Here is a 24,226-nt window from a genome sequence, read left to right as displayed (position 1 = left end):
ACCGTTCATTGCGGGAACAAGGCCTAGGTATGACATTTTTGGGATTTATTTGTTTGGGGGTCACTATATGGCACTATTTACAGGTGGGGGGTCGCTTTATGGCACTATCTACAGGAGAGGGTCTGTATGGCACTATAGACAGAGGGGGTTGTATGGTGCTTTCTACAAAGGGAGCTGTATGATGCTATCTACAGTGGGAGCTGTATGGCGCTATCCACAGGGGGGATGTATGGCACTATCTACAAGGGGTCCCTATCTACAAGTGGGATGTGACTGTCTAGAGGGGAGATGTATGGCACAATCTACAGGGGGCGCTATCTACAGGGGGGACTCTGCAAGGGGGGCTCAGTCTTTCCTAGTTACACCCCTACCAGCCCATAAATCCTCTAAAAAGACAACATTTTGGAAACTACACCCCTATTTTTTTTTCTATCTAGGGGTGTAGCTAGCTTTTTGACCCAACAGGCCTTTCATAGAATTCATTAGAATTGGGACGTAAAATTGAAAAGTATTTGTTTTTTCAATATGTAGTTTTAGCTAAAAAAAAAAAATCATTTCCACAAGAAATTCAGGACAAAAAGCACCCCAAAAAGTATTAGGCGATTTCTCTTGAGCATGGCAATACCCCATGTGTGGTCATAAACTGCTGTTTAGGCATAAAGCAGGGCTTAGAAGGGAAGTAGCTTCATTTGGCTTTTAGGCCTCGTGCACACTTATGTCACAGTTTTCATGGCGGCTTTTGACGGGTCCGTGAACCCGTTTTAGCCGCCGTGTGGTTTCCGTGTGCACTCCGTGTTTCCGTTTCCGTGTGCCGAGCGGAAAATAAAATTTTAATGTAATAAAAAAAAATAAAAAAAAATAAGTTCATACTTACATTCCTCCTGTCCGGCCTCCAGCGATGACGTTCAATCCATGTCGCCGCTGCAGCCAATCACAGGCTGCCGCGGCCGCTGCAGCCAATCACAGGCTGCCGCGTCACAGAAGGTCGGACTGGAGGAAGAAGAGGGACTCGTCACCAAGACAACGACCGGGTACGTATGAAATGCTTTTTATTTTATTTTTAATCAGCAGCCTCTTTTCTCTATCAGTTATTGATAGAGGCAAGTGGCTGCCGATTAGTGTAATATTTTTCTAATGTTTTTCTGCCCGCCCGGCGGTTGCTAGGCAACGGCTCCGTCACACACGGACGGCACACGGATGCCTTCCGTGTGCCTTCAGTTTTTTTGACGGCCCCATTGACTTGCATGGGCCTCACGGTCACGGAATCCCGGACCAAAGTAGGACATGCTCTACTTTGGATCGGAAAGGAGCAACTGACCGTCAAAAAAACTGAAGTGTGCATGGCCCCATTGAAATGAATGGGTTCAGGGTGCTATCAGTGACAAAAACGGATAGCACCCTGAAGGAAAAAAGGCACCCCAAAATTTGTTACGCAATTTCTCCCGAATAAAGGCAATACCTTTTTATGTGGTCGTAAACTGCTGTTTGGACACATGGCAAGGCCTTAAATAGGATGGGCGCAATTCGGTTTTAGAAGCGCAGATTTTACAGGATTGGATGTTGCATTGCGCTGTGGTACCAGTTGTAGCGTCCATGGCCATTGGCCGTCGGGTTTACTTACCTCCCGACGCCCGCAGACATTGATCTGTGAGCGCTGGTCCCCATGTCCTTCCTAGGAAACGCCAGCGCTCACTTCCGCTCCGTTCTGCTGTGTCCCATAGGGTGCGCGCGCACGCTCGTGCCCGTCCTTAAAGGGCCAGCGCGCGCACATCAGGAAATCATCAACGGCCCATGATTTCCTGGCCTACAAGAAGGCCCCAGCCCTTCTGATCCTTGCCTGAGCGTTGTTAGTTTATCCCAGTCTGTCTTGCAAATGGTTCCTTAGTGTTTCCCATGCCAGTTGTTACCCATGCCATTACCTGTTCCTGTATTGTTCTTGTTCCTGTGCCTACCAGTGTTGGAGTCGTGTCTACTGTACCTGCTCTCATTTGCCACGTCCAGTGTCTTCTGCCACGTCCAGTGTCTTCTGCCACATCGGATACTGCCCGCCACTACCTGCTGCACCGGCCTCCATCCGTGCTGAAGCCACAGCCACCGTCTCGACTAGTTCAGGTACCCAAGCGCTACTATCTACTATTGACTTTCAATCTACTATTGACTACTGTGACCTGGTCAGCTGCCTCTCCGCTACGGCGGAGCGGCCTAGTGGGTCCACATACCCTGTGACTGTGACACCAGTACAGTGGAAACCCCAGAGAAGTGACCCAATTTTGGAAACTACACCCCTCAAAGAATTTATCTAGAAGTCTAGTGCACATTTGGACCCCACAGGTACAGAAATTAGTAGAGAATGGATGTTGCAGAGTGAAAATTGCACAGCTCTCTAATAATTATGCTGTTTTCTGATTTTAAAAATGCCCTACATGTGGCCCTAATCCGACAGGGCTCAGGAATGAAAGATCATCGTGTGCATTTAAGGCCTAGTTTGGTGATTCACACAGCATTAACCACAATTGCAGAGGCTCTGAGGCAAAATAATAAAAGAAACCCCAAATAAGTAAGCCCATTTTAAAAACTACACCCCTCAAGGAATTCATCTAGAGCATTTTGACCTCACAGGTGTTTTCCAGAAATTAGTGCTCAATCGATGTTGCAGATTAAAATTTGCCACTTTTCCACAGGTATGCCAAATAAGCGGCCAGCTTTTAGGCGCGATTTGGGGCGTTTCTTGGGTGGATTCCTTTATTTTCACATCAAAGTCAGTGACAAAAAACGGTATGTATGTGTCCTACCCCTAATACCCCTTACGTGGTCATAAACAGAAGTACCGCCATTTGGCTTTTGGAGCGTGGATCTTGATTGGTAGTATTTTAGTTTATAATTTAGGGATATATGTAAGCTTTGCAGGGAATAGCAGTGCATAAGGTGGTATAATAATAGGGTAAATAAATAATATAATGTATGGCTGTTGTGGTAAGCTCTGAACCAATTCGTTATATACAGACCAGGTCCGGCGCCCTGCTTATAAATAGTATCTCTTCTTATCTGCCTTTTGGAACACACTGCATCAAAACACACACAAAAATAGCTTCCAAAAGATGTGCATAGCTTTTAAAACGTATTTATTTTTCTATATCTTTTTTTTATTTTTAGTCCCACTAGGGGACTTCAAGGCCTGATCTTCTGATCGCTCGAGTACCGAGGTTTCCCTCCCTCGGTCAACAAATTGGACGCCATGGTCACTATTGACCGCAGCATCTAAGGGGTTAAATAGCTCGGATCGGTGGTTACTTTGATCTCAGCCGTTGCAGTGGGACGTCGGCACAATACTGCATATGGCGTGGGCATAAGCTATGTCCCTTTTTTTGCTTCAGGGCTTTACTGTACTCCCATTTGCGTGAAGGAATCGCTATAATGGGTGTGCAGTGTCACCCCAAGGCAGGAAGGGTTATTCAAGGTTGTAATGCAAAAGAATAGAATACCACCAATAAGGGGGTGTGAATACTTTCGCAAGGCACTGTATTTGTGTAAATGAAACCTTAGGTCAAGGATGGACAATATCCAACATCTTTAGGGCCTATTCAAATGAACGTTGTTCACGCCTATGTGAAGTCCAAGTGTAGAACAGACAGCACGCAGACTGAACCCTGACACATTTAGCTGAATGGGTTAATTCACATGTTCGATTTTCCGCAGCTTGTACTGAGCATGTGTGAGATTTCAGCATGGTGAAGTGGCTGAGGGACATTTATTAGAGCTGGTCAACTCTACATGGTAGGAGATTGAGATTAGATCATGCATATACTTGGTCTTAGAAATGCTCATTTTAATATCAGGCAGGAAAACATTGAGAAAGGCTTATACAGCCATTCATACACAGATTAGGTACACCGGCTTTATCAGGTCTGAGATGTTCTTAATAATGTATGCAGTTTGTATTGTTAAATATGGTGACAGACCCTCTAAAAAGGTGTTGTACAGGATTAAAAAAAATTAATAAATGACTGCTTTCTTCCAGAAACAGCACTTCACCTGCCCATGGGTTGTGACTGGTAATTCAGCTAAGCTCTATTCCAGTGAATGGGGTTGAGCTGCAATACCACATACAACCTGTGGACATCTGCGGTACTGTTTTTGGAAAAAAGGAGCCATGTTTTTTTCCTAATCTTGGATAGCTACCAAAAATTGGGACAGATGTATCTTTAAGAATGGTTTACAACATATCCTGTACTATCTCAGCAAATATAATCATGAAAAACATAAAATGCCTTCAGTTCAAACTTACAAGTTTACTTTATGAACATCCCGACTTTACATTCCATATAGATACTACAAAATAAAATGACAATCACATCAGCAAATTCAGATGATACAGAACAATTCATGATTCCGTTATTCACATAAGTACTGTGGGAAAGACAACCGCATAATCAATGACAGCTTCAATTTAAAATTATACACAATTCTTGGCATGTTTATTACATATGCACAATATACTACATGTTTATGCATCATGATTAGCTCGTTTGATATGCTGCTCACAGCCTATCCAAGCACACAGATTAAAAAAGAAAAAGCACAGAATAAAGCGGACATATAGACGTCAGTAAAACATATTGCACTGCAGTATCACCAACAAGCAAATGTTTAGATCATTGTAGCAGAATCTGTTTAGGATAGTTTTTGTTTGGCATCTCTCTCTTTTTGGTCTCCATTTCATGCTCGGCTGGAAGGTGAATAAGAACAAACATAAATGGTGCAAGCTTAAAGGATGAATACGGTTTTGAGTTGTGTAGAAGAGTAGCACACACAAAAAAGGTGATCGAGCATTGGACATTCAGATTCGGCTCCGTTTAGATCTACGTCACGGTTTTCCATTGTTCTGCTCCAACATAGGAGAAGAATAACGAAAAACCGGAGCCGCTAGATGACTAAAAACAACAGAACGCAATGACTTTATTAGGGCGTACAGCAAAAAAACGACAATCTGCGACGTGAAATTCCTTCAAGGCAAGAGCCACGTCAGATCACAGTCCAAATATTATACTAGGAATTCCTTCCCTCGTTTAATAATTTATAATTAGAGACGCAAATTTCTGTTTCAGTATATTAAATAATATAACTGTACATATAACACACTGGTAAACAGCAAAAAAATAAATATGTCCAGAAAATTCACAACATAAGAATGAAAAATGTACTCCTGCTAGTGTATCAGGATTGGATTTAGAAAAAAAAAACAACATAATTGATTATGCAATTATAAAACCAATTTTTTATCCATCCCAATAAAAAAAAACAACATAATTGAATATGTGTAACCTACAACATGTAGAGAACTGGATATACTATAGAGTGACCGCCTTTAATATCCCTCTCATTAATTTGTAGCTGATCAGTTGTTGATTTTCTTTTGGAGGGTAACAAGGTCCTCGTTCCATTACATACGAGTAAGGAAATCTTAAAATCCATAATCCATCAGCTGGTAGAATAATTTCCTGTTTTTCAGGATAAAAAATAGGGCATGGAGGTGGTCCTGACTGCACCTACAAAAAAGAGCAAACAGTTAGATCACATATTCCTTATAACTGAATAAAACTTGAGATGTTTCAATCTTTATATGAAATCTTAATGTAGATAAGATTGGTTGGGCTGAAAAAGGTTAAAGGGTCATTCCCAGGAAAAAGTTCTATGCCTTATTAATGTAAAAATAAAACATTCTAAATACCTTCTGATTTCTGCAGTGCAGCATTTAGAAGTTATGCCCTCTTTTGAAGCGCATCTCATTTATTTAGTTGTGCTGGTCATTTCTATGGAAACGACACCACCGCCGTTTTCTTCTGTCGCACCTCTCCCTTATCTTCTCAAGCCTGAGTGCATAACCTACGCCTGCGCGGACATTGGCCTATTAATTGGCAGAGCAGGGGGATGCCTTCCTGCTGTGCCATAGTGTTCAATAACATCCGCGTCCAAATGAAACGGATACTATTGAATGTGGCTTTGCTACCGCTGTACCAGCCATAGCGGCTGATAGCGGGGCCGCCGTGCATCGAAAGGGCCCGTGCCGGCAAGCGTCACGGACCCCCACATGCTGCAGGCCCCATAGAAACCGCTATGGCTGATACAGTGGTATCGGGAGTGCGTAGCTACACCAAGCTGTGTTGTGATATTACAGTGTCGCTTGCTGGTGAAGAGAGATCAATACACACACACACTTCGTAAAAAAAATAGAAAAAAACTACGAAGATTGACGTTGAGGATATACAAAATTATATTTTCATTACAATAATAAGTGGAAGCTATTTATTAATATGTAAAATATAAATGTAAAAAAAATTTTAGTCAACTTGGGAATAACCCTTTAACCCCTTTAGGACACAGATGATTTTTTTCAAATCGGACATGTGTCAATTTATGTGGTAAAGACTTTGGAATGCTTTTAGCTATCCAAGCGATTCTGAGATTGTTTTCTTGTGACATATTGTACTTTATGTTAGTGAAAAAATGTGGTTGAAAACTCAATATTTCATTTGTGAAAAACAACATTTTAGGAGAAAATTTGCAAAAATTAGCATTTTTCAAAATTTATATGTATCTACTTGTAAAACAGATAGTAATACCACACAAAATACTTACTAGTTTATATTTCCCATATGTCTACTTCATGTTTGCATCGCTTTTTTCACATCCATTTATTTTTCTAGGACGTTACAAGGCTTAGAACTTTAGCAGCGATTTCTCATATTTTCAAGAAAATTTCAAAAGGCCATTTTTACAGGGATCAGTTCAGTTCTGAAGTGGTTTTGAGGGCCTTATATATTAGAAAGTCCCCATAAATCAACCCATTTGGAAAACTGCACCCCTCAAAGTATTCAAAACAGCATTCAGAAAGTGTTTTAACCCTTTAGGCGTTTCACAGCAATTAAAGCAAAGTAGAGGTGAAATGTACAAATTAAATTTTTTTTGCCGAAATTCATTTGTAATACATTTTTCCTGTAAGGCTGGGTTCACACGACCTATTTTCAGGCGTAAATGAGGCGTTTTATGCCTCGAATTACGCCTGAAAACACGGCTCAAATACGTCGGCAAACATCTGCCCATTCATTTCAATGGGTTTGCCGACGTACTGTGCCGACGACCTGAAATTTTACGCATCGCTGTCAAAAGACGGCGCGTAAAATAACAGCGTTGTCAAAGAAGTGCAGGACACTTCTTGGGACGTAATTTGAGCCGTTTTTCATTGACTTCAATGAAGAACAGCTCCAAATTACGGCCGTAATTGACGCCTCGCAAAACGCGAGTACTAGCAATTACGTCTGAAATGTAGGAGCTGTTTTCTGCTGAAAACCTCTCCGTAATTTCAGGCGTATCAGACGTGTACGTGTGAACATACCCTAACACAGAAGGTTTTACCAGAGAAATACAACTCAATATTTAATGGCCAGATTCTGCAGTTTTTAGAAATATCCCACATGTGGCCCTAGTGTGGTAATGGACTGAAGCACAGGAACACCTAGTGGATTTTGGGGCCTCTTTTTTAGGAATATATTTTAGGCACTATGTCAGGTCTTGTGGTGCCTAAACAGTCGAAACCCCCCCAAAAAGAGAACGGAAGGGGAAACTACACCCCTCAAGGAGTTTTACTAGTGGTATAGTTAGCATTTTGACCCCACATTTTTTTTTTTTGCAAAATTTAGTGGAATTAGTCTGTGAAGATAAAAATCTACTTTTTTCTGCTAAAATATGTAAAAATGAAAATAATTCTAAAAGGAATAAAAGGAGAAAAAGCACCCCAACATTTGCAAAGCTATTTCTCCTGATTACGGTAATAATCCATATGTGGTCATAAACTGATGTTTTGACCCACAGCAGGGCTCAGAAGGGAAGGAGCCCCTTTTGGAGCGCAGATTTTGCTGGAATAGTTTCGGTGCCATGTCTCATTTGCAACGCCCTAGAGGAAACCCCCCAAAACAGTGGAAACACCCCAAAAGTAACCCCACTTTGGAAACTACACACCTCAAGGAATTTTTCTAAGGGTATAGTTAGCATTTTGACCCCACAGGTATTTTGCAGAACTTAGTGGAATTAGGCCGTGAAAACATCAATATTTTTTGTCCACTAAAATGTTGAATTATTTAATATTCACAAAGGATAAAAGGGAAAAAAACGTCCCAAAATTTGTAAAGTAATCTCCCCATATGTGGTCATAAACCGTTTGTTATTATAAATGTACTAATCCTTTTTTGCTTTTTCATTTTTGTTTTTCACTCCCCGCTTTTCAAGAGCCATAACTTTTTTGTTTTCTGTTAATAGAGTGACGTGAGGGCTGTTTTTTTGCGGGAGGAGTTGTAGTTTCTATTGACACCATTTAAAGTACCAAATAACGTACTGGAAAGCTGAAAAAAAATTATTTGCAGGCTGAAATTGGAAAAAACTGATTCCTCCATTCTTTTTTTGGTTTTGTTTTTAAGTCTTTCACCCTGCTGTAGAAATTACAACTTATTTTGTGTCTCAATACGATTACGGTGATACCAAATGTATATAGTTTTTTTATATTTTACAAAGAAAAGACTAATTGTTAAAAAAAAATTGTTTTGCATCATCATATTCTGAGAGCCATAACTATTTTCTGGTCGGTGTGAGGGCTCATTTTTGGCGGGAAGAGCTGTAGCTTTTATTGGCCCATTTTATGGTACATACAACTTCTTCATCACTTTATATTACATAATTATTTTTTTTTAGAGCTAAGGTGACCAAAAAAAGTGATTTTGGACTTTTAAATTCTTTTTTTCTTACGGCGTTCACTGTGCGCAATAAATTACGTTTTACTTTATTCTGCAAGTCGGTACGATAACGGCGATACCCTATGTATATAGTTTTATTTATGTTTTACAGCGTTTGCACAATAAAACCACATTTTTGTAAAATAATTTATTTTTTGTGTTGCCATAATCTAAGAGCCATAACTTTTTTATTTTTCAGTCAAAAAAAGCTGTGCAAGGGCTTGTTTTTTTGCGGGACGGGTGTTAGATTTTATTGGTACTATTTTGGGGTAAATGCGACCTTTTGATCACTTTTTATTCTATATCTTGGGAGGGGTGGTGACCAAAAAAAATAGTGATTCTGGCATTGTTGTTTATTTGTTTTGCGGTGTTCACGGTGCGGGAAAAACAACATTATAGTTTGGGTCGTTACGAATAAGACTTCTTATAGGGAAAAAAAAGCAGTGTTTGTTTTTGTAACTTAACTTTTATTTTTACTTTTTTTTTTTTTACCTGCAGCTCTAAACGCTGCTAGAATACATTACACTACCTAGTAGTGTAATGTATTCCAACTGTCAGCATGACGTCACAGTCACTCGGACAGTAAGCCTATGAGGACCAGCCAGAGGCTGGTCCTCATAAGCTTCCATACATGGCAGACTCAGGGGCTGTTGTCTGGCCTCCGGATACAATCACAACCATTGGCAACCCCCATAATTGCATGGGGGCTGCTAATGTGCTAGAAAACCCCCTACATGCTGCGATTGCAATCGATCGCCGCATTTAAGGGGTTAGTTGCCGAAATCAGCGTTGATGAGCCGCTGATCGGCAACAGTGGAGTGTCAGCTGTCACTGACAGTTTGCATCGGGAATGATACAGTGACTTCCTGTCACTCTGACAGGAAGCCTATCAAGACCAGCCGGAGGAAGACAAGGAGGCCATTGTATGGCCTCAGGTTGCCATGCCAACCATTGGCAAACCCCGTGATTTCATTGTGGTGGTCTGCCGATGTGCTAGAAATCCCTAAAATGCGGCGATTGCCAAAATCAGCAGCAAAGCACCGCTCGCCGACAAGAGTGGAGAGTCAGCTATTGGAGACAGCTGACCTTCCAGTTCCAGGTGCACACTGTTGACGACAGTGTGCACCGGGAACGACTCAGTAACTATACGTCCTCATGTGGGAAGTAACCTCCTGCGGCGACGTATAGTTACGGAGTCGCGCGGGTAGGGATTAAGGTTAATAAAGTTCAACCACACATATAAAAAAAACAAAAAAAACAAACTGCAAATTTACTCTTGCAGAGATTATACATTTACTTTACTTGGGGACCCCAAGGCCGGATTGAGACGAACGTGATTTGCGTCTGAGCAGTCCGCGTGGTTTTCACGCGGCTCGCGCAGACCAATACAAGTCTATGGGGCAGTGCAGACAGTCCGTGTTTTTTGCGCAGCGTTAGTCAGCTGCGTAAAACTCGCGACATGTTCTATATTTCAGCGTTTTTCGCGCATCACGCACCCATTGAACTCAATGGGTGCGTGAAAATCACGCATGCCCCACGGAAGCACTTCCGTGGGACGCGCGTTATTCGCGCAACAGCAGTAAAAGAATAAATGTAAACAGAAAAGCAACACGTGCTTTTCTGTTTACAAACATCCAAACGGAGTGTCAATAATGATGGTGGCTGCGTGAAAAGCACGCAGCAGGGCATCCATATGAACAGGGCACACGGAGCTGACACACTGCTGCCACACGCGCAAAACGCAGCGTTCGTCTGAATCTGGCCTAATGCATAGATTCTCTGTCTTTATCATGTTGTAACTTTAGCTGTAACAGAATGTGCTTTTGCTGGAGTGGTGCCAACAAACCAGATTCCAAATCAAAGGATTTCTAATTTTAAGTAAATGGAGTTTGGTTATTGAACAACTCTAACTCCCCACGGAAATACAGTCCCGTTCTGAAAACAGGATTACAGTATGGGACATTATTCCTGCGGGGAGGCAGGGACTCCTAGTACCATAGTTAACACTTTTTCAGCAGACTGTCACAGCAAGAATCCCTCCCTGCACCCTCCCCTAAATGCTACCAAAAAGCCTCGCCACCCACGTACTCACCTACCACATGCTCCAACGAGGAAATCTCAGCTGGCAGAAAGCCTGACTGTCTCTACCAGGGGGGGGGGAATGGAGCTTAAAGAGACTGTCATCACATTATAAGTGCCCTATCTCCTACATAAGGAGATGGGAGCTGTAATGTAGGTGACTGCAGTGCTTTTTTATTTAGAAAAATGATCTATTTTTACCACGTTAGGAGCGATTTTTAGCTTTATGCTAATTACTTTCTTAATGCCCAACTGGGCGTGTTTTTACTTTAGACCAAGTGGGCGTTGTACAGAGGAGTGTATGACGCTGACCAATCAGCGTCATGCACTTCTCTCCATTCATTTACACAGCACTAGCGATATAGCTATATCGCTATGTGCAGCCACATACAAACACTATAACATTGCTGCAGTGTCCTGACAATGAATATACATCACTACCAGCCTGGACGTGATGTTTATTCAGAATCCTGACACGTCTGTAGCGTCTCTGTGAGATTTGCAGTAAGGCAAGCGTAATCTCGCGAGATTACGATGTAACCTGTCATTTCAAACGAGATTACGTTTGTCTTGCTGTAATCTCACAGAAAAGATTCAGACGTGTCAGGATTCTGAATAAACATCACGTCCAGGCTGGTAGTGATGTATATTCATTATAAGGACACTGAAGTAATGTTATAGTGTGTGTATGTAGCTGCACATAGTGATATAACTATATCGCTAGTGCAGTGTAAATGAATGGAGAGAAGTGCATGACGCTGAGTGGTCACTGATTGGTCAGCGTCATACACTCCTCTGTACAACGCCCACTTGGTCTAAAGTAAAACACGCCCACTTGGGCATTAAGAAACGAATTAGCATAAAGCTAAAAATCGCTCAGAAAGTGGTAAAAATGTATTGTCCTTCTAAATAAAAAGCACTGCGGTCACCTACATTATAGCGCCAATCTCCTTATGTAGGAGATAGGGCACCTATAATGTGGTGACAGAGCCTCTTTAAAGGGGTTATCCGCTTTCGACAATACCTACTTTTTATAATGGTCTGGGACTGCGCAGCGATCAGCTGCAATCTGTAGGGAAACCTGGCAAGTGTTCAGTTTCCCTTCGGCACCACATGGGAAATTAAGCATTACACGGTGCCCACTCAAATCAGTGGGTTATCTGTGTAATGCAGGACAGGACAGATCCTCCAGGGAGATACACTCTTTGAAACCCCTCTAATGTTGTCAATGACCGTATCAAGCTTCATTTATTCGGTATCTGGTGGAAATTCACCCCGCTGCGGAATACAGGCAACAAATCCCAGTCGCCAGGGCAGATTTGAGCGTTCGCCATTTATGCCAGATTTTCTTGAGCCCTAATTCATGGGGTCCTTTACTATAAGGTAACAACAATGCTACTTAGACTAGAATCAAGGTGTAGTGCTGCTTTCTCATACTAGTCACTCTGTCAGACCCACATCACTAAACAGTCTGCATGGCTTCAATAAATGGGGGGTAACAGAGATGTGTACAAAGACAAGGAGAAACAAGGTCCCACTTGTTATCTACCAAGAATGAGGTAGATAGTACAGTAGCTGCAATTGTTTGCTTTGGACAGTGGCTCATCCGCAGGATTATAAATACTCTTGAATAAGGCAGTAAACTTAGATATGATCTGTACAAACACCAAGTGCTCCATTGAGTGAAACATGGACAAGAGCAAGACAGGAGATTGTATTAGTTCAAATACGGCTAAAGTTTACCTAAACCAAACATACCAGAATTGCAACTTTCTACCAAAGCTTCCCTCTTCCCAATTAAAATTAAATAATCCAGAAGCAAGAAGTCCTTTTTGTGAGAACTTACCTGAGGGGTCATTATAAGTTGTAAAGGAGCATCAGGAACCACTATGAACAGTCTCATGAGCTGAGCATAATGAGGTTTAAGTCCTCGTCCTTGAGATGGTGACAACATGTAAAGGGGCATATCAGTGTTGAGGGCTTTAACGGCCGATTCTTTAGGTCCATTGCCTAGAACTTTCATAATTTTATCTGGACCCGAGCACATAAACCTGCGCCCTCTTGAATCCTCATACTCAAAACCAATAAATGCTCTTGCAACATCATCCCTTCTACGACCTCTTCCTGTTGCTGCTCCACTTCTTTTTCCAGGTACAGACTTATTTGGAGCCGGCCAAGAGTTGGTGTCTAGGTCCCCTTCATCTTCTGGTTTGGTACGGATGACAATGTCCCAAGGCATCAGATAATTGGTCCCTGGAATAAATCCAAGTTGATCTAACCCTGTGTGGAAGTTGTAAGATTTAGCAGGGCCAAATTTTACTAGTGACCAGCTTGAAAATTTAGGAAGAAGGCCCTTTTGACAGTTTGAATGCATCATACCAGGGAGGTATTCAACAGTGGATGCTTGACGATCCACTAAACTGGGCCTTTTTTCACCTTTTTCCTCTGTACCATGTCCTGGATTATCAACATTATCTCCCCCTGCTTGGGGGTCAGCTGGGTATGTTCCAAGGCTATCAGTAGACTGGCCCAGACTAAGTGCAAGGCTCAGACTAGTACTTTCACCCTGTGTTTGAGGTTCCTTATCTTTCAACTTCTCCTCTTCCACATCCCCTTCTTGATCAGTAGAAGGTGTCTCATTCTTGGCAGGAGCAGGGTCTGGCGTACTTGGCTCAAATACTGGAAAATTAATGTGATCCAACTTGCCACAGCATTTTTCTTCAAGATTCTATAAAATATTATACAAACCGTTATGAATAAAAAGCTATGCAAATCAATTACATATTGGTGATAATAAGAAAAGTAAGATTACTTCTGATTGGTCCTTTACACTGCCTAAATATGCATAGAAAACCTTAAAGAGGCTCTGTCACCACATTATAAGTGCCCTGTCTCCTACATAAGGAGATCGGCGCTGTAATGTAGGTGACAGTAATGCTTTTTATTTAAAAAAAACTATCTTTTTTTCACGAAGTTAGGAGCGATTTTGGTTTATGCTAATGAGCTTTCTTAATGCCCAAGTGGGCGTGTTTTTACTTTCGACCAAGTGGGCATTGTACAGAGGAGTGCATGACGCTGACCAATCGGCATCATGCACTCCTCTCCATTCATTTACACTGCACTAGCGATATAGATATATCACTATGTGCAGCTACATACACAAGCCCTAACATTACTAGTGTCCTGATAATGAATACACATGAAATCCAGCCTGGACGTCATGTGTACTCAGAATCCTGACACTTCTGACTCTTTTCTGTGAGATTCCGGCAAGTGAAACCAAATCTCGTTTAGCGGCGTGATCTCGCGAGATTTCGTATCCGTTGCTGGAATCTCACAGAAAAGAGTCAGAAGTGTCAGGATTCTGAGTACACATGACGTCCAGGCTGGATTTCATGTGTATTCATTATCAGGACACTAGTAATGTTAGGGCTTGTGTATGTAGCTGCACATAGCGATATATCTATATCGCTAGTGCAGTGTAAATGAATGGAGAGGAGTGCATGATGCCGATTGGTCAGCGTCATGCACTCCTGTACAACGCCCACTTGGTCGAAAGTAAAAGTACGCCCACTTGGGCATTAAGAAAGCTCATTAGCATAAACCAAAATTGCTCCTAACGTTGTGAAAAAAGATTGTTTTTTTAAATAAAAAGCATTACTGTCACCTACATTACAGCGCCCATCTCCTTATGTAGGAGACAGGGCACTCATAATGTGGTGACAGAGTCTCTTTAACTGCTGTAAAATATGAATACTTTAGCTAGGATGAGGGCCATTACACTTTACTGCTCTATCCACACTATTCAGGATTCTCAGGTGATCCAAAATACTTTTATTGGCATTTGAGAATAAATAAATTAAGCAAAGTTAATTTATAGCAATTGTAAAACTAGTTCTCGAACATCACTTTTAATTGAAAATATATTTTTTAAAAATTAACCCCTTAAGGACACGGCCAATTTTAGTTTTTTTCATTTTTCCCGATCTCCAGAAGCCGTAACGTTTTATGTTTTCGTTGACATAGCTGTATGTGGGCTTGTTATTTGCTGGACAAGTTGCAGTTTTTCATAGCGCCATTTAATGTACAATATAACGTACAGGGAAACTGAAAAAATATATATTGTGGAGGTGAAATGGGCAAAAAACAGCAATTGCGCCACTTTTTGGGGGGGGGGGGGTTTGTGTTCATTTTGCGGTAAAAACGACATGTTCACTCTATTCTACGGGTTGACACAATTACAGCGATACCAAATTTATATTTTTTTTTACGTTTTACCACTTTTATAAAAAAAAAAAAAATTGCTTGATGTCGCTATATTCTGGAGAGCCATAACTTTATTTGTTATGTCGATTTAGCTGTACGAGGGCTTATTTTTTGCGGGGAGAGCGATCGTTTTTGTTGGTACCATTTTGGGGTACATGCGACTTTTTGATCACTTTTTACTCCAAAAAACAGCAATTTGGGTTAGCTAACATATTGTAATAGTTCAGACTTTTAAGGACGCGGCGATAACAGTTATGTTTAATTTTTTTAACATTACTTTAGGGGGAAAACTTTCCATTTTTATTTCTTTGGTGCATTAAAAAAAAAAAACTGGCACTATAGCGATTTTTACAGTCGCCTATTAAGGCCTGCTTAATACGTCTATAAATTTGGCAGACCTGAATGAGCCTTTTTTTAGGCCCCCAGGCTGCCATGACGACCATCGGCAGCCCACAATTGCGTTGTGGGGGGGGGGGGCGATGGCATGTCGGAGGGGGCCGCCCCTTCATTGTAATGCTTTCGATGCCGCGTACAAGTATGGAGAATGCTCAGCCCTTAAACCCACTCCATACTACCTCTTAATGACTGCCATGTACGTGGCACATCGTTAAGGGGTTAATACTTCTGAGTAGAGGTAACAAAAACACATTCAAACTAAAATTACACACGTTGTGTTGGCTCGCTCTATGCTATTTGCTGTAACTACCCACAAGCTGTCTTGCGCGGATCGGTCAGCATCAGAGGCAGGGCAGCTAGTTCCAACCCGTTGGCCAACTACAGCAAATTAGCATTAAGGGAGCCAACACAACAGTGGGCCATATCTCTCGAAAAGGGGGTGTCCAATGAAAAAAAACTGCACTGGAATATATAATAAAGCTATCCTCATGCTGTGAGTGCAAGTCTCATCAGGCATCTACACAGTTCTGAACCGGAAAACATTGCATCAATATAAACATATGCTTGATCTTAGCGGCTCAACCACTATTGTGTGTAGAATAGTTAACGCGACAGGCACACTATAAATATTATCTACTATCACAGTACCTGGTAGAAATCATAATTCGCACTCTTGATGTCAAATGGATCCTCACGAGGCGCCTGCTTTCTTCCACAGTTACAGTTTCCAGTAGACCTTGCACGGCTGTTATGGTACAGGATAGGTGGATTTCTATCTGGCTCAATTTTTTCACCTGAACCCATGACATAAAAAATATATTTTGTAAATATTTAGTTTTATTTATTTTTTTTAAAGCAGAATGACGACAACAGTCCCATTACATTTAGTGCTCACGCACACTACCGTTATTTTCGTCAGTGTCCAGTTTTTTTTTTGTGGACAGCATACTGAACCATTCATTTCTATGGAGCCATGCACACATCCATTTTTATTTATTTTTTCAGTGTATTCATTCCGCAAAAATATAGAACATATCCGATTCTTGTACAGGTTTGCAGTCCGTCTCAATCATTCCACAAAAAAAAATTCGGACAGAACACAGAACCACTAGGATCCATGTTTTGCAGTCCGCAAACGGTCGTGTGCATGATGCCTTACGTCTTATGTCACAGTCTGTTGTTGCTTAACTGAAGCGGTTTTAAAAACAGACTAGTCAATAGAACAGTATTTCCCAGCAATCTTGCAAACTTTCTACTGTGTTAAAACATGATGTGGACTTTAATATAAAAAGCAGGAATAAAAAAAAAAAAAAAAAAAGCACTCCTGTTGCCTACAGAAACCGCACTAATGATAATAATGGTACAAAGAGGTTGGTTTGAACCTACTAAGATTTTATTTATAAAGGAGGAAAAATAGTGGTGATACCCATAGCAAGTAGTTTGTGGTTATTATTCAAGCACTAAAATATCTAACGGAGGCAAATAATAGCGGACTATGGGCAGGGCCAGGCATTTTCCCATCAGATTTTTATGCCAAGAAACGCGCTCTCAAGACGGACTATATTTAAATGTTTTTTAACTTCTTAATATCCTGCAAAGTAAAGGAGTTTTAAGAAATCCACCCTGATCTGAGGAACCCAGTTAAGACATTACTTCCCACCAATAATCTCATTGAACACCAGTCAGGGGCCCATGCCACACTGTCCCAATCATCATTAAACATGAACAGGAACGCAGCCTTGTAATAGAGCCCTATATCTGTGTCAATGTCTACCCCCGGTGCCAATTGTGGCCGAATTGGATATATGATCCCTTTAGCCTGGGTTCCCACAGTGCAGATTTTGTCTGCATGTTATAAGCCAAAACCAGACTTGGATCCAGGAGAGCAGACTTATAAGGCCTTTTTAAAAAAATATATATTCTTCTGTTTAGGTTCCGTTCCTGGTTTTGGCTTAAAAAAAAAAAAAAAAAAAACACATACAAAATCTGCGCTGTGTGAACCCAGCCTTATGGAATCAAGGGCCACATTTGAGGCCTACATAAAAGTGGCAATGAGTAAGCCTCGCCCCAGTCTGAAATGGCTACCAATATATTACAATTTACTTCATAGCCAGTATACACCATATAGATTGCTTCATAAAACGTTCTGTTATACAGGACACTATATTCACAGCATTTACCGGCTTTTGGAAGTAAGTGGAATTTGTGTACACAGTGCTGATCTGTCAGACTCCTTTCCTCACAAAGTTGGTGTCCACTGCTCCAGAATTTGTAGCAATCTTCATTGAGATGTATGGCATATTTTTGGAATGCTGGTCCACGTGCATGCTGGCTGTATACCCTAAGTGCTTGTGCCAGCTGGTTCTTATGGACCGTGGTGGTGTAGTTATGGGGCAGGTTGGACTGGTAGGCGCTGTGTGCCATCGGGAGAGCTTTCTGACACCTATTTTCTGAAAATTTCGTATCTGCATCCAAATAGCCTTCCAGTACTTTCATGTTTGCTAGCAGCTTAGGAGGATAGCCCCCTGGGAAGGCTGGTGGGTCATCATCTTTGTTCTCTATGATCACCTCATACAGCTTCAGGGCCACATTGGCCCATTTCTGATAGGTGGGTAGTTCAAAGTGGGAGGGTTGTGGGTTTCTGCCCACACTGTCATCAAAGCCCTTCTTTGTGAGCACCAGCTCCACATGTTGATAGAGAAACTCTCGCAGGGTGCAGTCCACCAGCTGCCCAGATATTCCAGAGCTGCTCTCTGCTGTGAAAGACAGCTGCTGCCGGCTGTGCCTCATCATGTGGTAGCGCCGGGGCCCGGTGACGCCTCCACTGCTGGGCTCGGTGTCCCGCACAGTGCAGTTGTGCCGCAGGCCATCCAGCAGCATGCCCACTGGGTCATCATCCTGCTCAGCCACAATGTACACAAAGGCCTGGTTGGCAGGCACAGTGAACAAGCAGTTAATGCTCTGGTTGGTAAGGACACGGCTCTTGCGGAAGATACGGTAGATCTGGTCCTCCAGTGCATGCTGCAGCCTTCTCTTGGGTGAATGCTTCTTGGGCTTCTCTGTTGCCGTCTGACTCGCTCCCCGGCTGGGCTCCACTCCCCGCAGGGCCCCATTCAGCTGAAAGACGAATAGCAGCCGTGGTGGGCACGGCCTGGCATTAAGTTTCCACTCCAGCCCCACAGGGCACTCCTTGAGCGCCGGCTTGAGTGAGGGCAGAAGCTTCTGGCGTACACTGTCCAGTGCCCGGAAGAGCTTCTCATAGGCAATGTCGAAGCAGCAGGCAGGATGCAGGAGCAGCAGCAGGTGGCACACTGAGAACAGGTAGAGCACATGCATGCAGTGCAGCTTCTCCTCATCCTTCCACCACTCATGTGCCTCTGCATGGGACACCCCACGTCCTAACTCCTCGCATGCCCTCGCCAGCTGCCCCGTGTCATTGATGCCGGTGAGCACCACATACAGCACCCGAGACTCCTGCTCGTAGTATGTCTGGAAGACACTCCGCTCCGGGGCCTGCTCTGGCAGCCGCTGAAAGAGTGGGAAGACAAGCCGGTCACACAGGGAGTTTACCAGGCAGCCTTTGTCCCAGCCTCCTTGTAGCAGCGCAGTCTTCCCGAACACCCCCACCACGCACACCTCATCCTCCTTCCACGCCGGCTCTGAGCTCAGCAGCTCCCGCAGCAACGATGGGCCGCCCGCTGACATCTTCATGGCCCCTTGTATCTGCAATGACTGCTGGGGGACACAATTGAAAGGCGCACAGTCAGTGTCACAAATACAAACGTCCGGCCAGGAACAAGTCTTCAGCGCTAACTTTCCAATAAGCCGCAAAGACTGTGATTTGTTCAGAGCGAACTCTGCCGACCCGGCAAACACATGCCGTACAGTGAGCACTGGGTAATCGTCACCATGACAGGCTCTTATATTACTGGTGTCAAGGTAGATGCGAGCTAGAGTGCATGGGCTGCTGATGTCACTTCACTTGTCCCTGTTCTCACATGACCGCTTCTTCTAGGGCGCGTAGAGAGCAGGATGGCGGCAGAGGAGACGCTGTGAACGGCTAGTCTGGGGTCTGTGTTGATAGTGGTGAAGAGGGACTGGTGTCTGTATTGATGGTGGTAAAGAGGGCAGGGGTGGGGCATGTGCCCCGGGCGCAACTGGGTTGGAAGGAAGGTTGGCTCCGCTGGTACAGCAGCCGCTACTACAGCTGATCGCTCCTGCAGCCGCCTATCAGCGGTTTTGATGTTTTAGGGTTCCCTGCTGCTACGGGCCGCGCCGCCCTGGACCATTATATTTATGGGCGGGGCGGCAGGAACACACTCATGCCTGGTGGCGTTGCTAGCACCAGGGTGCTAGCGATACAATTGAATGTGGCTAGCAACTGCCACATTCAGGAGGACGCAGATACAATTGAACACTGGGCTACAGGCCACTTTGTTAGGCCTGCAGCCTATAAGAATCCCAGAGTCCTAGTGCTCAGTCCGGCGTGATGACGTCACTGGCTGGCCTACGCAAGGGTCCCGCCTTGACGTAAAGCAGGGAACGGCTAGGCAGGTAAAAAAAAAATCATTCGTTTCTACAAGGGGTGGTGCTGTGTGGCACCATCTACAAGGGGGGCTGGGTGTGGCACTATCTACAAGGCGGGGGGCTGCTGTGTGGCACCATCACAATCTATAAGGGGGCTGTGTGTGGCACCATCTACAAGGAGGGGGGCTGTGTGTGGCTCCATCTACAAGGAGGGGTGCTGTGTGGCACCATCTACAAGGAGGGGGCTGTGTGGTAGCATCTACAAGGGGGGCTGTGTGTGGCACCATCTACAAGTAGGGGGGCTGTGTGTGGCACCATCTACAAGGTGGGGTGCTGTGTGGCACCATCTATAAGGTGGGGTGCTGTGTGGCGCCATCTACAAGGGGAGCTGTGTGGCACCATCTAAAAGGAGGAGGGCTGTGTGGCACCATCTACATGGGGGGCTGTGTGTGACACCATCTACAAGGAAGTGTGTGGCACCATCTTCAGGGTGGGGGCTGTGTGTGGCACCATCTACAAGGTGGGGGCTGTGTGGCACCATCTACAAGGGGGGTGCTGTGTGGCACCATCTACAAGGGGGGCTGTGTGTTGCACCATCTATAAGGATGGGGGGCTGTGTGTGGCACCATCTACAAGGATGGGGGGCTGTGTGGCACCATCTACAAGGGCTGTGTGGCACCATCTACAAGGAGGGGGGCTATGTGGCACCATCTATAAGGAGGGGGGGCTGTGTGTGGCACCATCTACAAGGGGGGGCTGTGTGGCACCATCTACAAGGGGGGCTGTGTGTCACTATCTACAAGGCGGGGATGTGTGGCGCCATCTACAAGGGGGGCTGTGTGGCACCATCTACAAGGAGGAAGGCTGTGTGGCACCACCTACAAGGGGGGGCTGTGTGTGGCACCATCTACAAGGTGGGGGGCTGTGTGTGGCACCATCTACAAGGTGGGGGGGCTGTGTGGCACCATCCACAAGGGGGGGCTGTGTGGCACCATCTACAAGGGGGGCTGTGTGTCACTATCTACAAGGCGGGGATGTGTGGCGCCATCTACAAGGGGGGCTGTGTGGCACCATCTACAAGGAGGAAGGCTGTGTGGCACCACCTACAAGGGGGGGCTGTGTGTGGCACCATCTACAAGGTGGGGGGCTGTGTGTGGCACCATCTACAAGGTGGGGGGGCTGTGTGGCACCATCCACAAGGGGGGCTGTGTGGCACCATCTACAAGGAGGGGATGTGTGGCGCCATCTACAAGGGGGGCCTGTGTGGCACCATCTACAAGGGGGGCTGTGTGTGGCACCATCTACAAGAAGCTGTCTGTGGCACCATCTACAAGGGGGGGCTGTGTGGCACCATCTACAAGGAGGGGATGTGTGGCGCCATCTACAAGGGGGCTGTGTGGCACCATGTACAGGGGGGCCTGTGTGGCACCATCTACAAGGGGGGCTGTGTGTGGTACCATCTACAAGGGGGGCTATGTGTGGCACCATCTATAAGGAGGGGGTCTGTGTGTGGCACCATCTACAAAGAGGGGGGCTGTGTGTGGGACCATCTACAAGGAGGGGGGCTGTGTGTGGCACCATCTACAAGGAGGGGGGCTGTGTGTGGCACCATCTACAAGGAGGGGGCTGTGTGTGGCACCATCTACAAGGTGGGGGCTGTGTGTGGCACCATCTATAAGGTGGGGGGCTGTGTGGCACCATCTACAAGGGGGGGCTGTGTGGTACCATCTACAAGGGGGGCTGTGTGGCACCATCTACAAGGAGGGAATGTGGCGCCATCTACAAGGGGGGCTGTGTGGCACAATCTACAAGGGGGGCTGTGTGGCACAATCTACAGGGGGGGCCTGTGTGGCACCATCTACAAGGGGGGCTGCTGTGTGGCACCATCTACAAGGGGGGGGGCTGTGTGTGGCACCATCTACAAGGTGGGGGCTGTGTGTGGCACCATCTATAAGGTGGGGGGCTGTGTGGCACCATCTACAAGGGGGGGCTGTGTGGTACCATCTACAAGGGGGGCTGTGTGTCACCATCTACAAGGGGGGGCTGTGTGGCACCATCTACAAGGAGGGGATGTGTGGCACCATCTACAAGGGGGGCTGTGTGGCACCATCTACAGGGGGGGCCTGTGTGGCACCATCTACAAGGGGGGGGGGGGTGCTGTGTGGCACCATCTACAAGGGGGGGGCTGTGTGTGGCACCATCTACAAGGAGGGGGCTGTGTGTGGCACCATCTACAAGGGGGGGCTGTGTGTGGCCCCATCTACAAGTGGGGTGCTGTGTGTGGCCCCATCTACAAGGTGGGGGCTGTGTGGCACCATCTACAAGGGGGGGCTGTGTGGCACCATCTACAAGGAGGGGATGTGTGGCACCATCTACAAGGGGGGCTGTGTGGCACCATCTACAGGGGGGGCCTGTGTGGCACCACCTACAGGGGGGCCTGTGTGGCACAATCTACAGGGTAGTGGCTGTGTGACACCATCTACAAGGGGGGGCTGTGTGGCACCATCTACAAGGGTCGGCTGTGTGGCACCATCTACAAGTGCAGATGTGTTGCAGATGTGTGGCACCATCTACAGGAAGGGCCTGTGTGGCACCATCTACAGGAAGGGCCTGTGGTGCCATCTACAGGGGGCCTGCATGGCACCGTCTACAGTGGGGGCCTGGGTGGCACCGTCTACAGTGGGGGCCAGCGTGGCACCATCTACAGGGGGGCTGCGTGGCACCATCTACAGGGGGCTGCGTGGCACCATCTACAGGGGTGGCTGTGTGGCGCCATCTACAGGGGTGGCTGTGTGGCGCCATCTAGAGGGATGGCTGTGTGGCGCCATCTACATGGGGGGCTGTGTGGTGCCATCTACAAGAGAGGGGCTGTGTGGCGCTATCTGCAAGAGGGGGGCTGTGACGTTATCTACAAGAGGGGGGCTGTGTGGGCTTTTAAATTTATTTTAATTTAACTTATTTTTATGTTCAGTACTTTATATGAGTATATTGCTTGTAAAATGTACAAATGGTTTTATGCTCGAGTTACAGTAAAAAATAATGTGAAAAAAATTACATCTCATTGATTGGTAGAGAAAGAAAACATGGCAAGGGGAAAAGAGATGTCGGGAAAAAAGTTGGGGGGGGGCACCAAGCTGAATCTTTGCCTCGGGTGCAGGAGAACCTAGCTATGCCTCTGAAAAGGGTCTAGTCTGGGGTCTGTATTGAGGGGGGTATGACCCATGGGACGCAGTGTGTGTGTGTGTGTGTGTGTGTGTGTGTAATATGAGGAGCAGTCTGTGCGAACAACAGGCCCATTGGGAACAGTGTATGTGCGGTGTATGCATAATTGCCAACACTCCCGAATTTGTCCGGACTGTCCCGGCAAATTACTGTCTCGGGACAGTAACAATTGAATACTATGGCATAGCAGGAAAATATCCATTTACTCCTCCTGGAGCAGTATCCCCGGCCAAAGCGTTGCTGACACCCTGGTCGGGGATTCCGCTCATAGAGGGAGCCCCTGACTTCACTGTCCATATAAGGGCAGTGATGTCAGGGGCATCTCCTGCAGCAGAATCCCTGGCCAGAGCATTGCTGACGCTTTGGCCGGAGATTCCGCTCATAGAAGGTGCCGCTGACGATATCACTGTCCATTTATGGACAGTGAAGTCAGGGGCTCCTCCTGGAGCGCTGGAATCCCCGGCCAAAGCGTTGCCTTCGCCCTGGTCGGGGATTCTGCTCATAGAGGGAGCCCCTGACTTCACTGTCCATATAAGGTCAGTGATGTCAGGGACACCTCCTGCAGCGGAATCCACGACCAGAGAATTGCCGACGCTCTGGACGGGGATTCTGCCCATAAAGGGAGCCACTGAAAGCATCACTGTCCATATATGGACAGTGACATTAGGGGCTCCTCCTGGAGCGCCGGAATCCCCGACCAGAGCGTTGCCGACGCTCTGGTCTGGGATTCTGCTACTGGAGGAGCCCTTGGAGTCACTATCCCTATATGGACCGTGATGTCAAGCAACGCTTTGGCTGGGGATTCCCCTCCTAGAGGGAGCCACAATGGCTCTATCTACAGGGGGAGTGTGTGCCACTATCTACAAGGAGGTGTGTGTGGCATCTAAAATGGTGATGTGTGGCACTATCTACAGGGGAGCCATGTGACATTATCTACAGGAAGCAGTGCGTGG

The 24,226-nt window shown here is 45.4% G+C and overlaps 1 protein-coding gene across 1 annotated transcript; it reads right to left on the bottom strand.

Annotated features, from left to right (window-relative positions):
• Positions 1 to 3,329: 3,329 nt before the first annotated feature.
• SMG8 (SMG8 nonsense mediated mRNA decay factor) lies at positions 3,330 to 19,944 on the bottom strand. The gene is made up of 4 exons (XM_075852955.1): positions 17,705 to 19,944; positions 16,173 to 16,318; positions 12,709 to 13,590; positions 3,330 to 5,546 (listed from the first exon to the last, which is right to left on the bottom strand). Exons 1-4 carry the CDS (start codon positions 19,233 to 19,235, stop codon positions 5,349 to 5,351), a joined length of 2,757 nt encoding a protein of 918 aa, XP_075709070.1. The 5' UTR covers positions 19,236 to 19,944; the 3' UTR covers positions 3,330 to 5,348.
• Between the last annotated feature and the right edge of the window lie 4,282 nt (positions 19,945 to 24,226).

The sequence above is a fragment of the Rhinoderma darwinii genome, chromosome 2, assembly GCF_050947455.1.
Source record: "Rhinoderma darwinii isolate aRhiDar2 chromosome 2, aRhiDar2.hap1, whole genome shotgun sequence".
In the NCBI taxonomy this organism is placed as follows: Eukaryota; Metazoa; Chordata; class Amphibia; order Anura; family Rhinodermatidae; genus Rhinoderma; species Rhinoderma darwinii.
The sequence above is the reverse complement of the archived record's forward strand: the minus strand, read 5'-3'. Positions and strand labels throughout refer to the sequence as shown.

Bases quoted from the DNA above. Each gene is read 5' to 3' on its own strand.
- SMG8 (XM_075852955.1), bottom strand. From the start codon at position 19,235: ATGAAGATGTCAGCGGGCGGCCCATCGTTGCTGCGGGAGCTGCTGAGC. The intron at 16,319-17,704 runs GTAAATGCTGTG...TCATGGGTTCAG, and splicing joins CCACTTACTTCCAAAAGCCG to GTGAAAAAATTGAGCCAGAT. The intron at 5,547-12,708 runs GTAAGTTCTCAC...TCTTTTTTGTAG, and splicing joins AACTTATAATGACCCCTCAG to GTGCAGTCAGGACCACCTCC.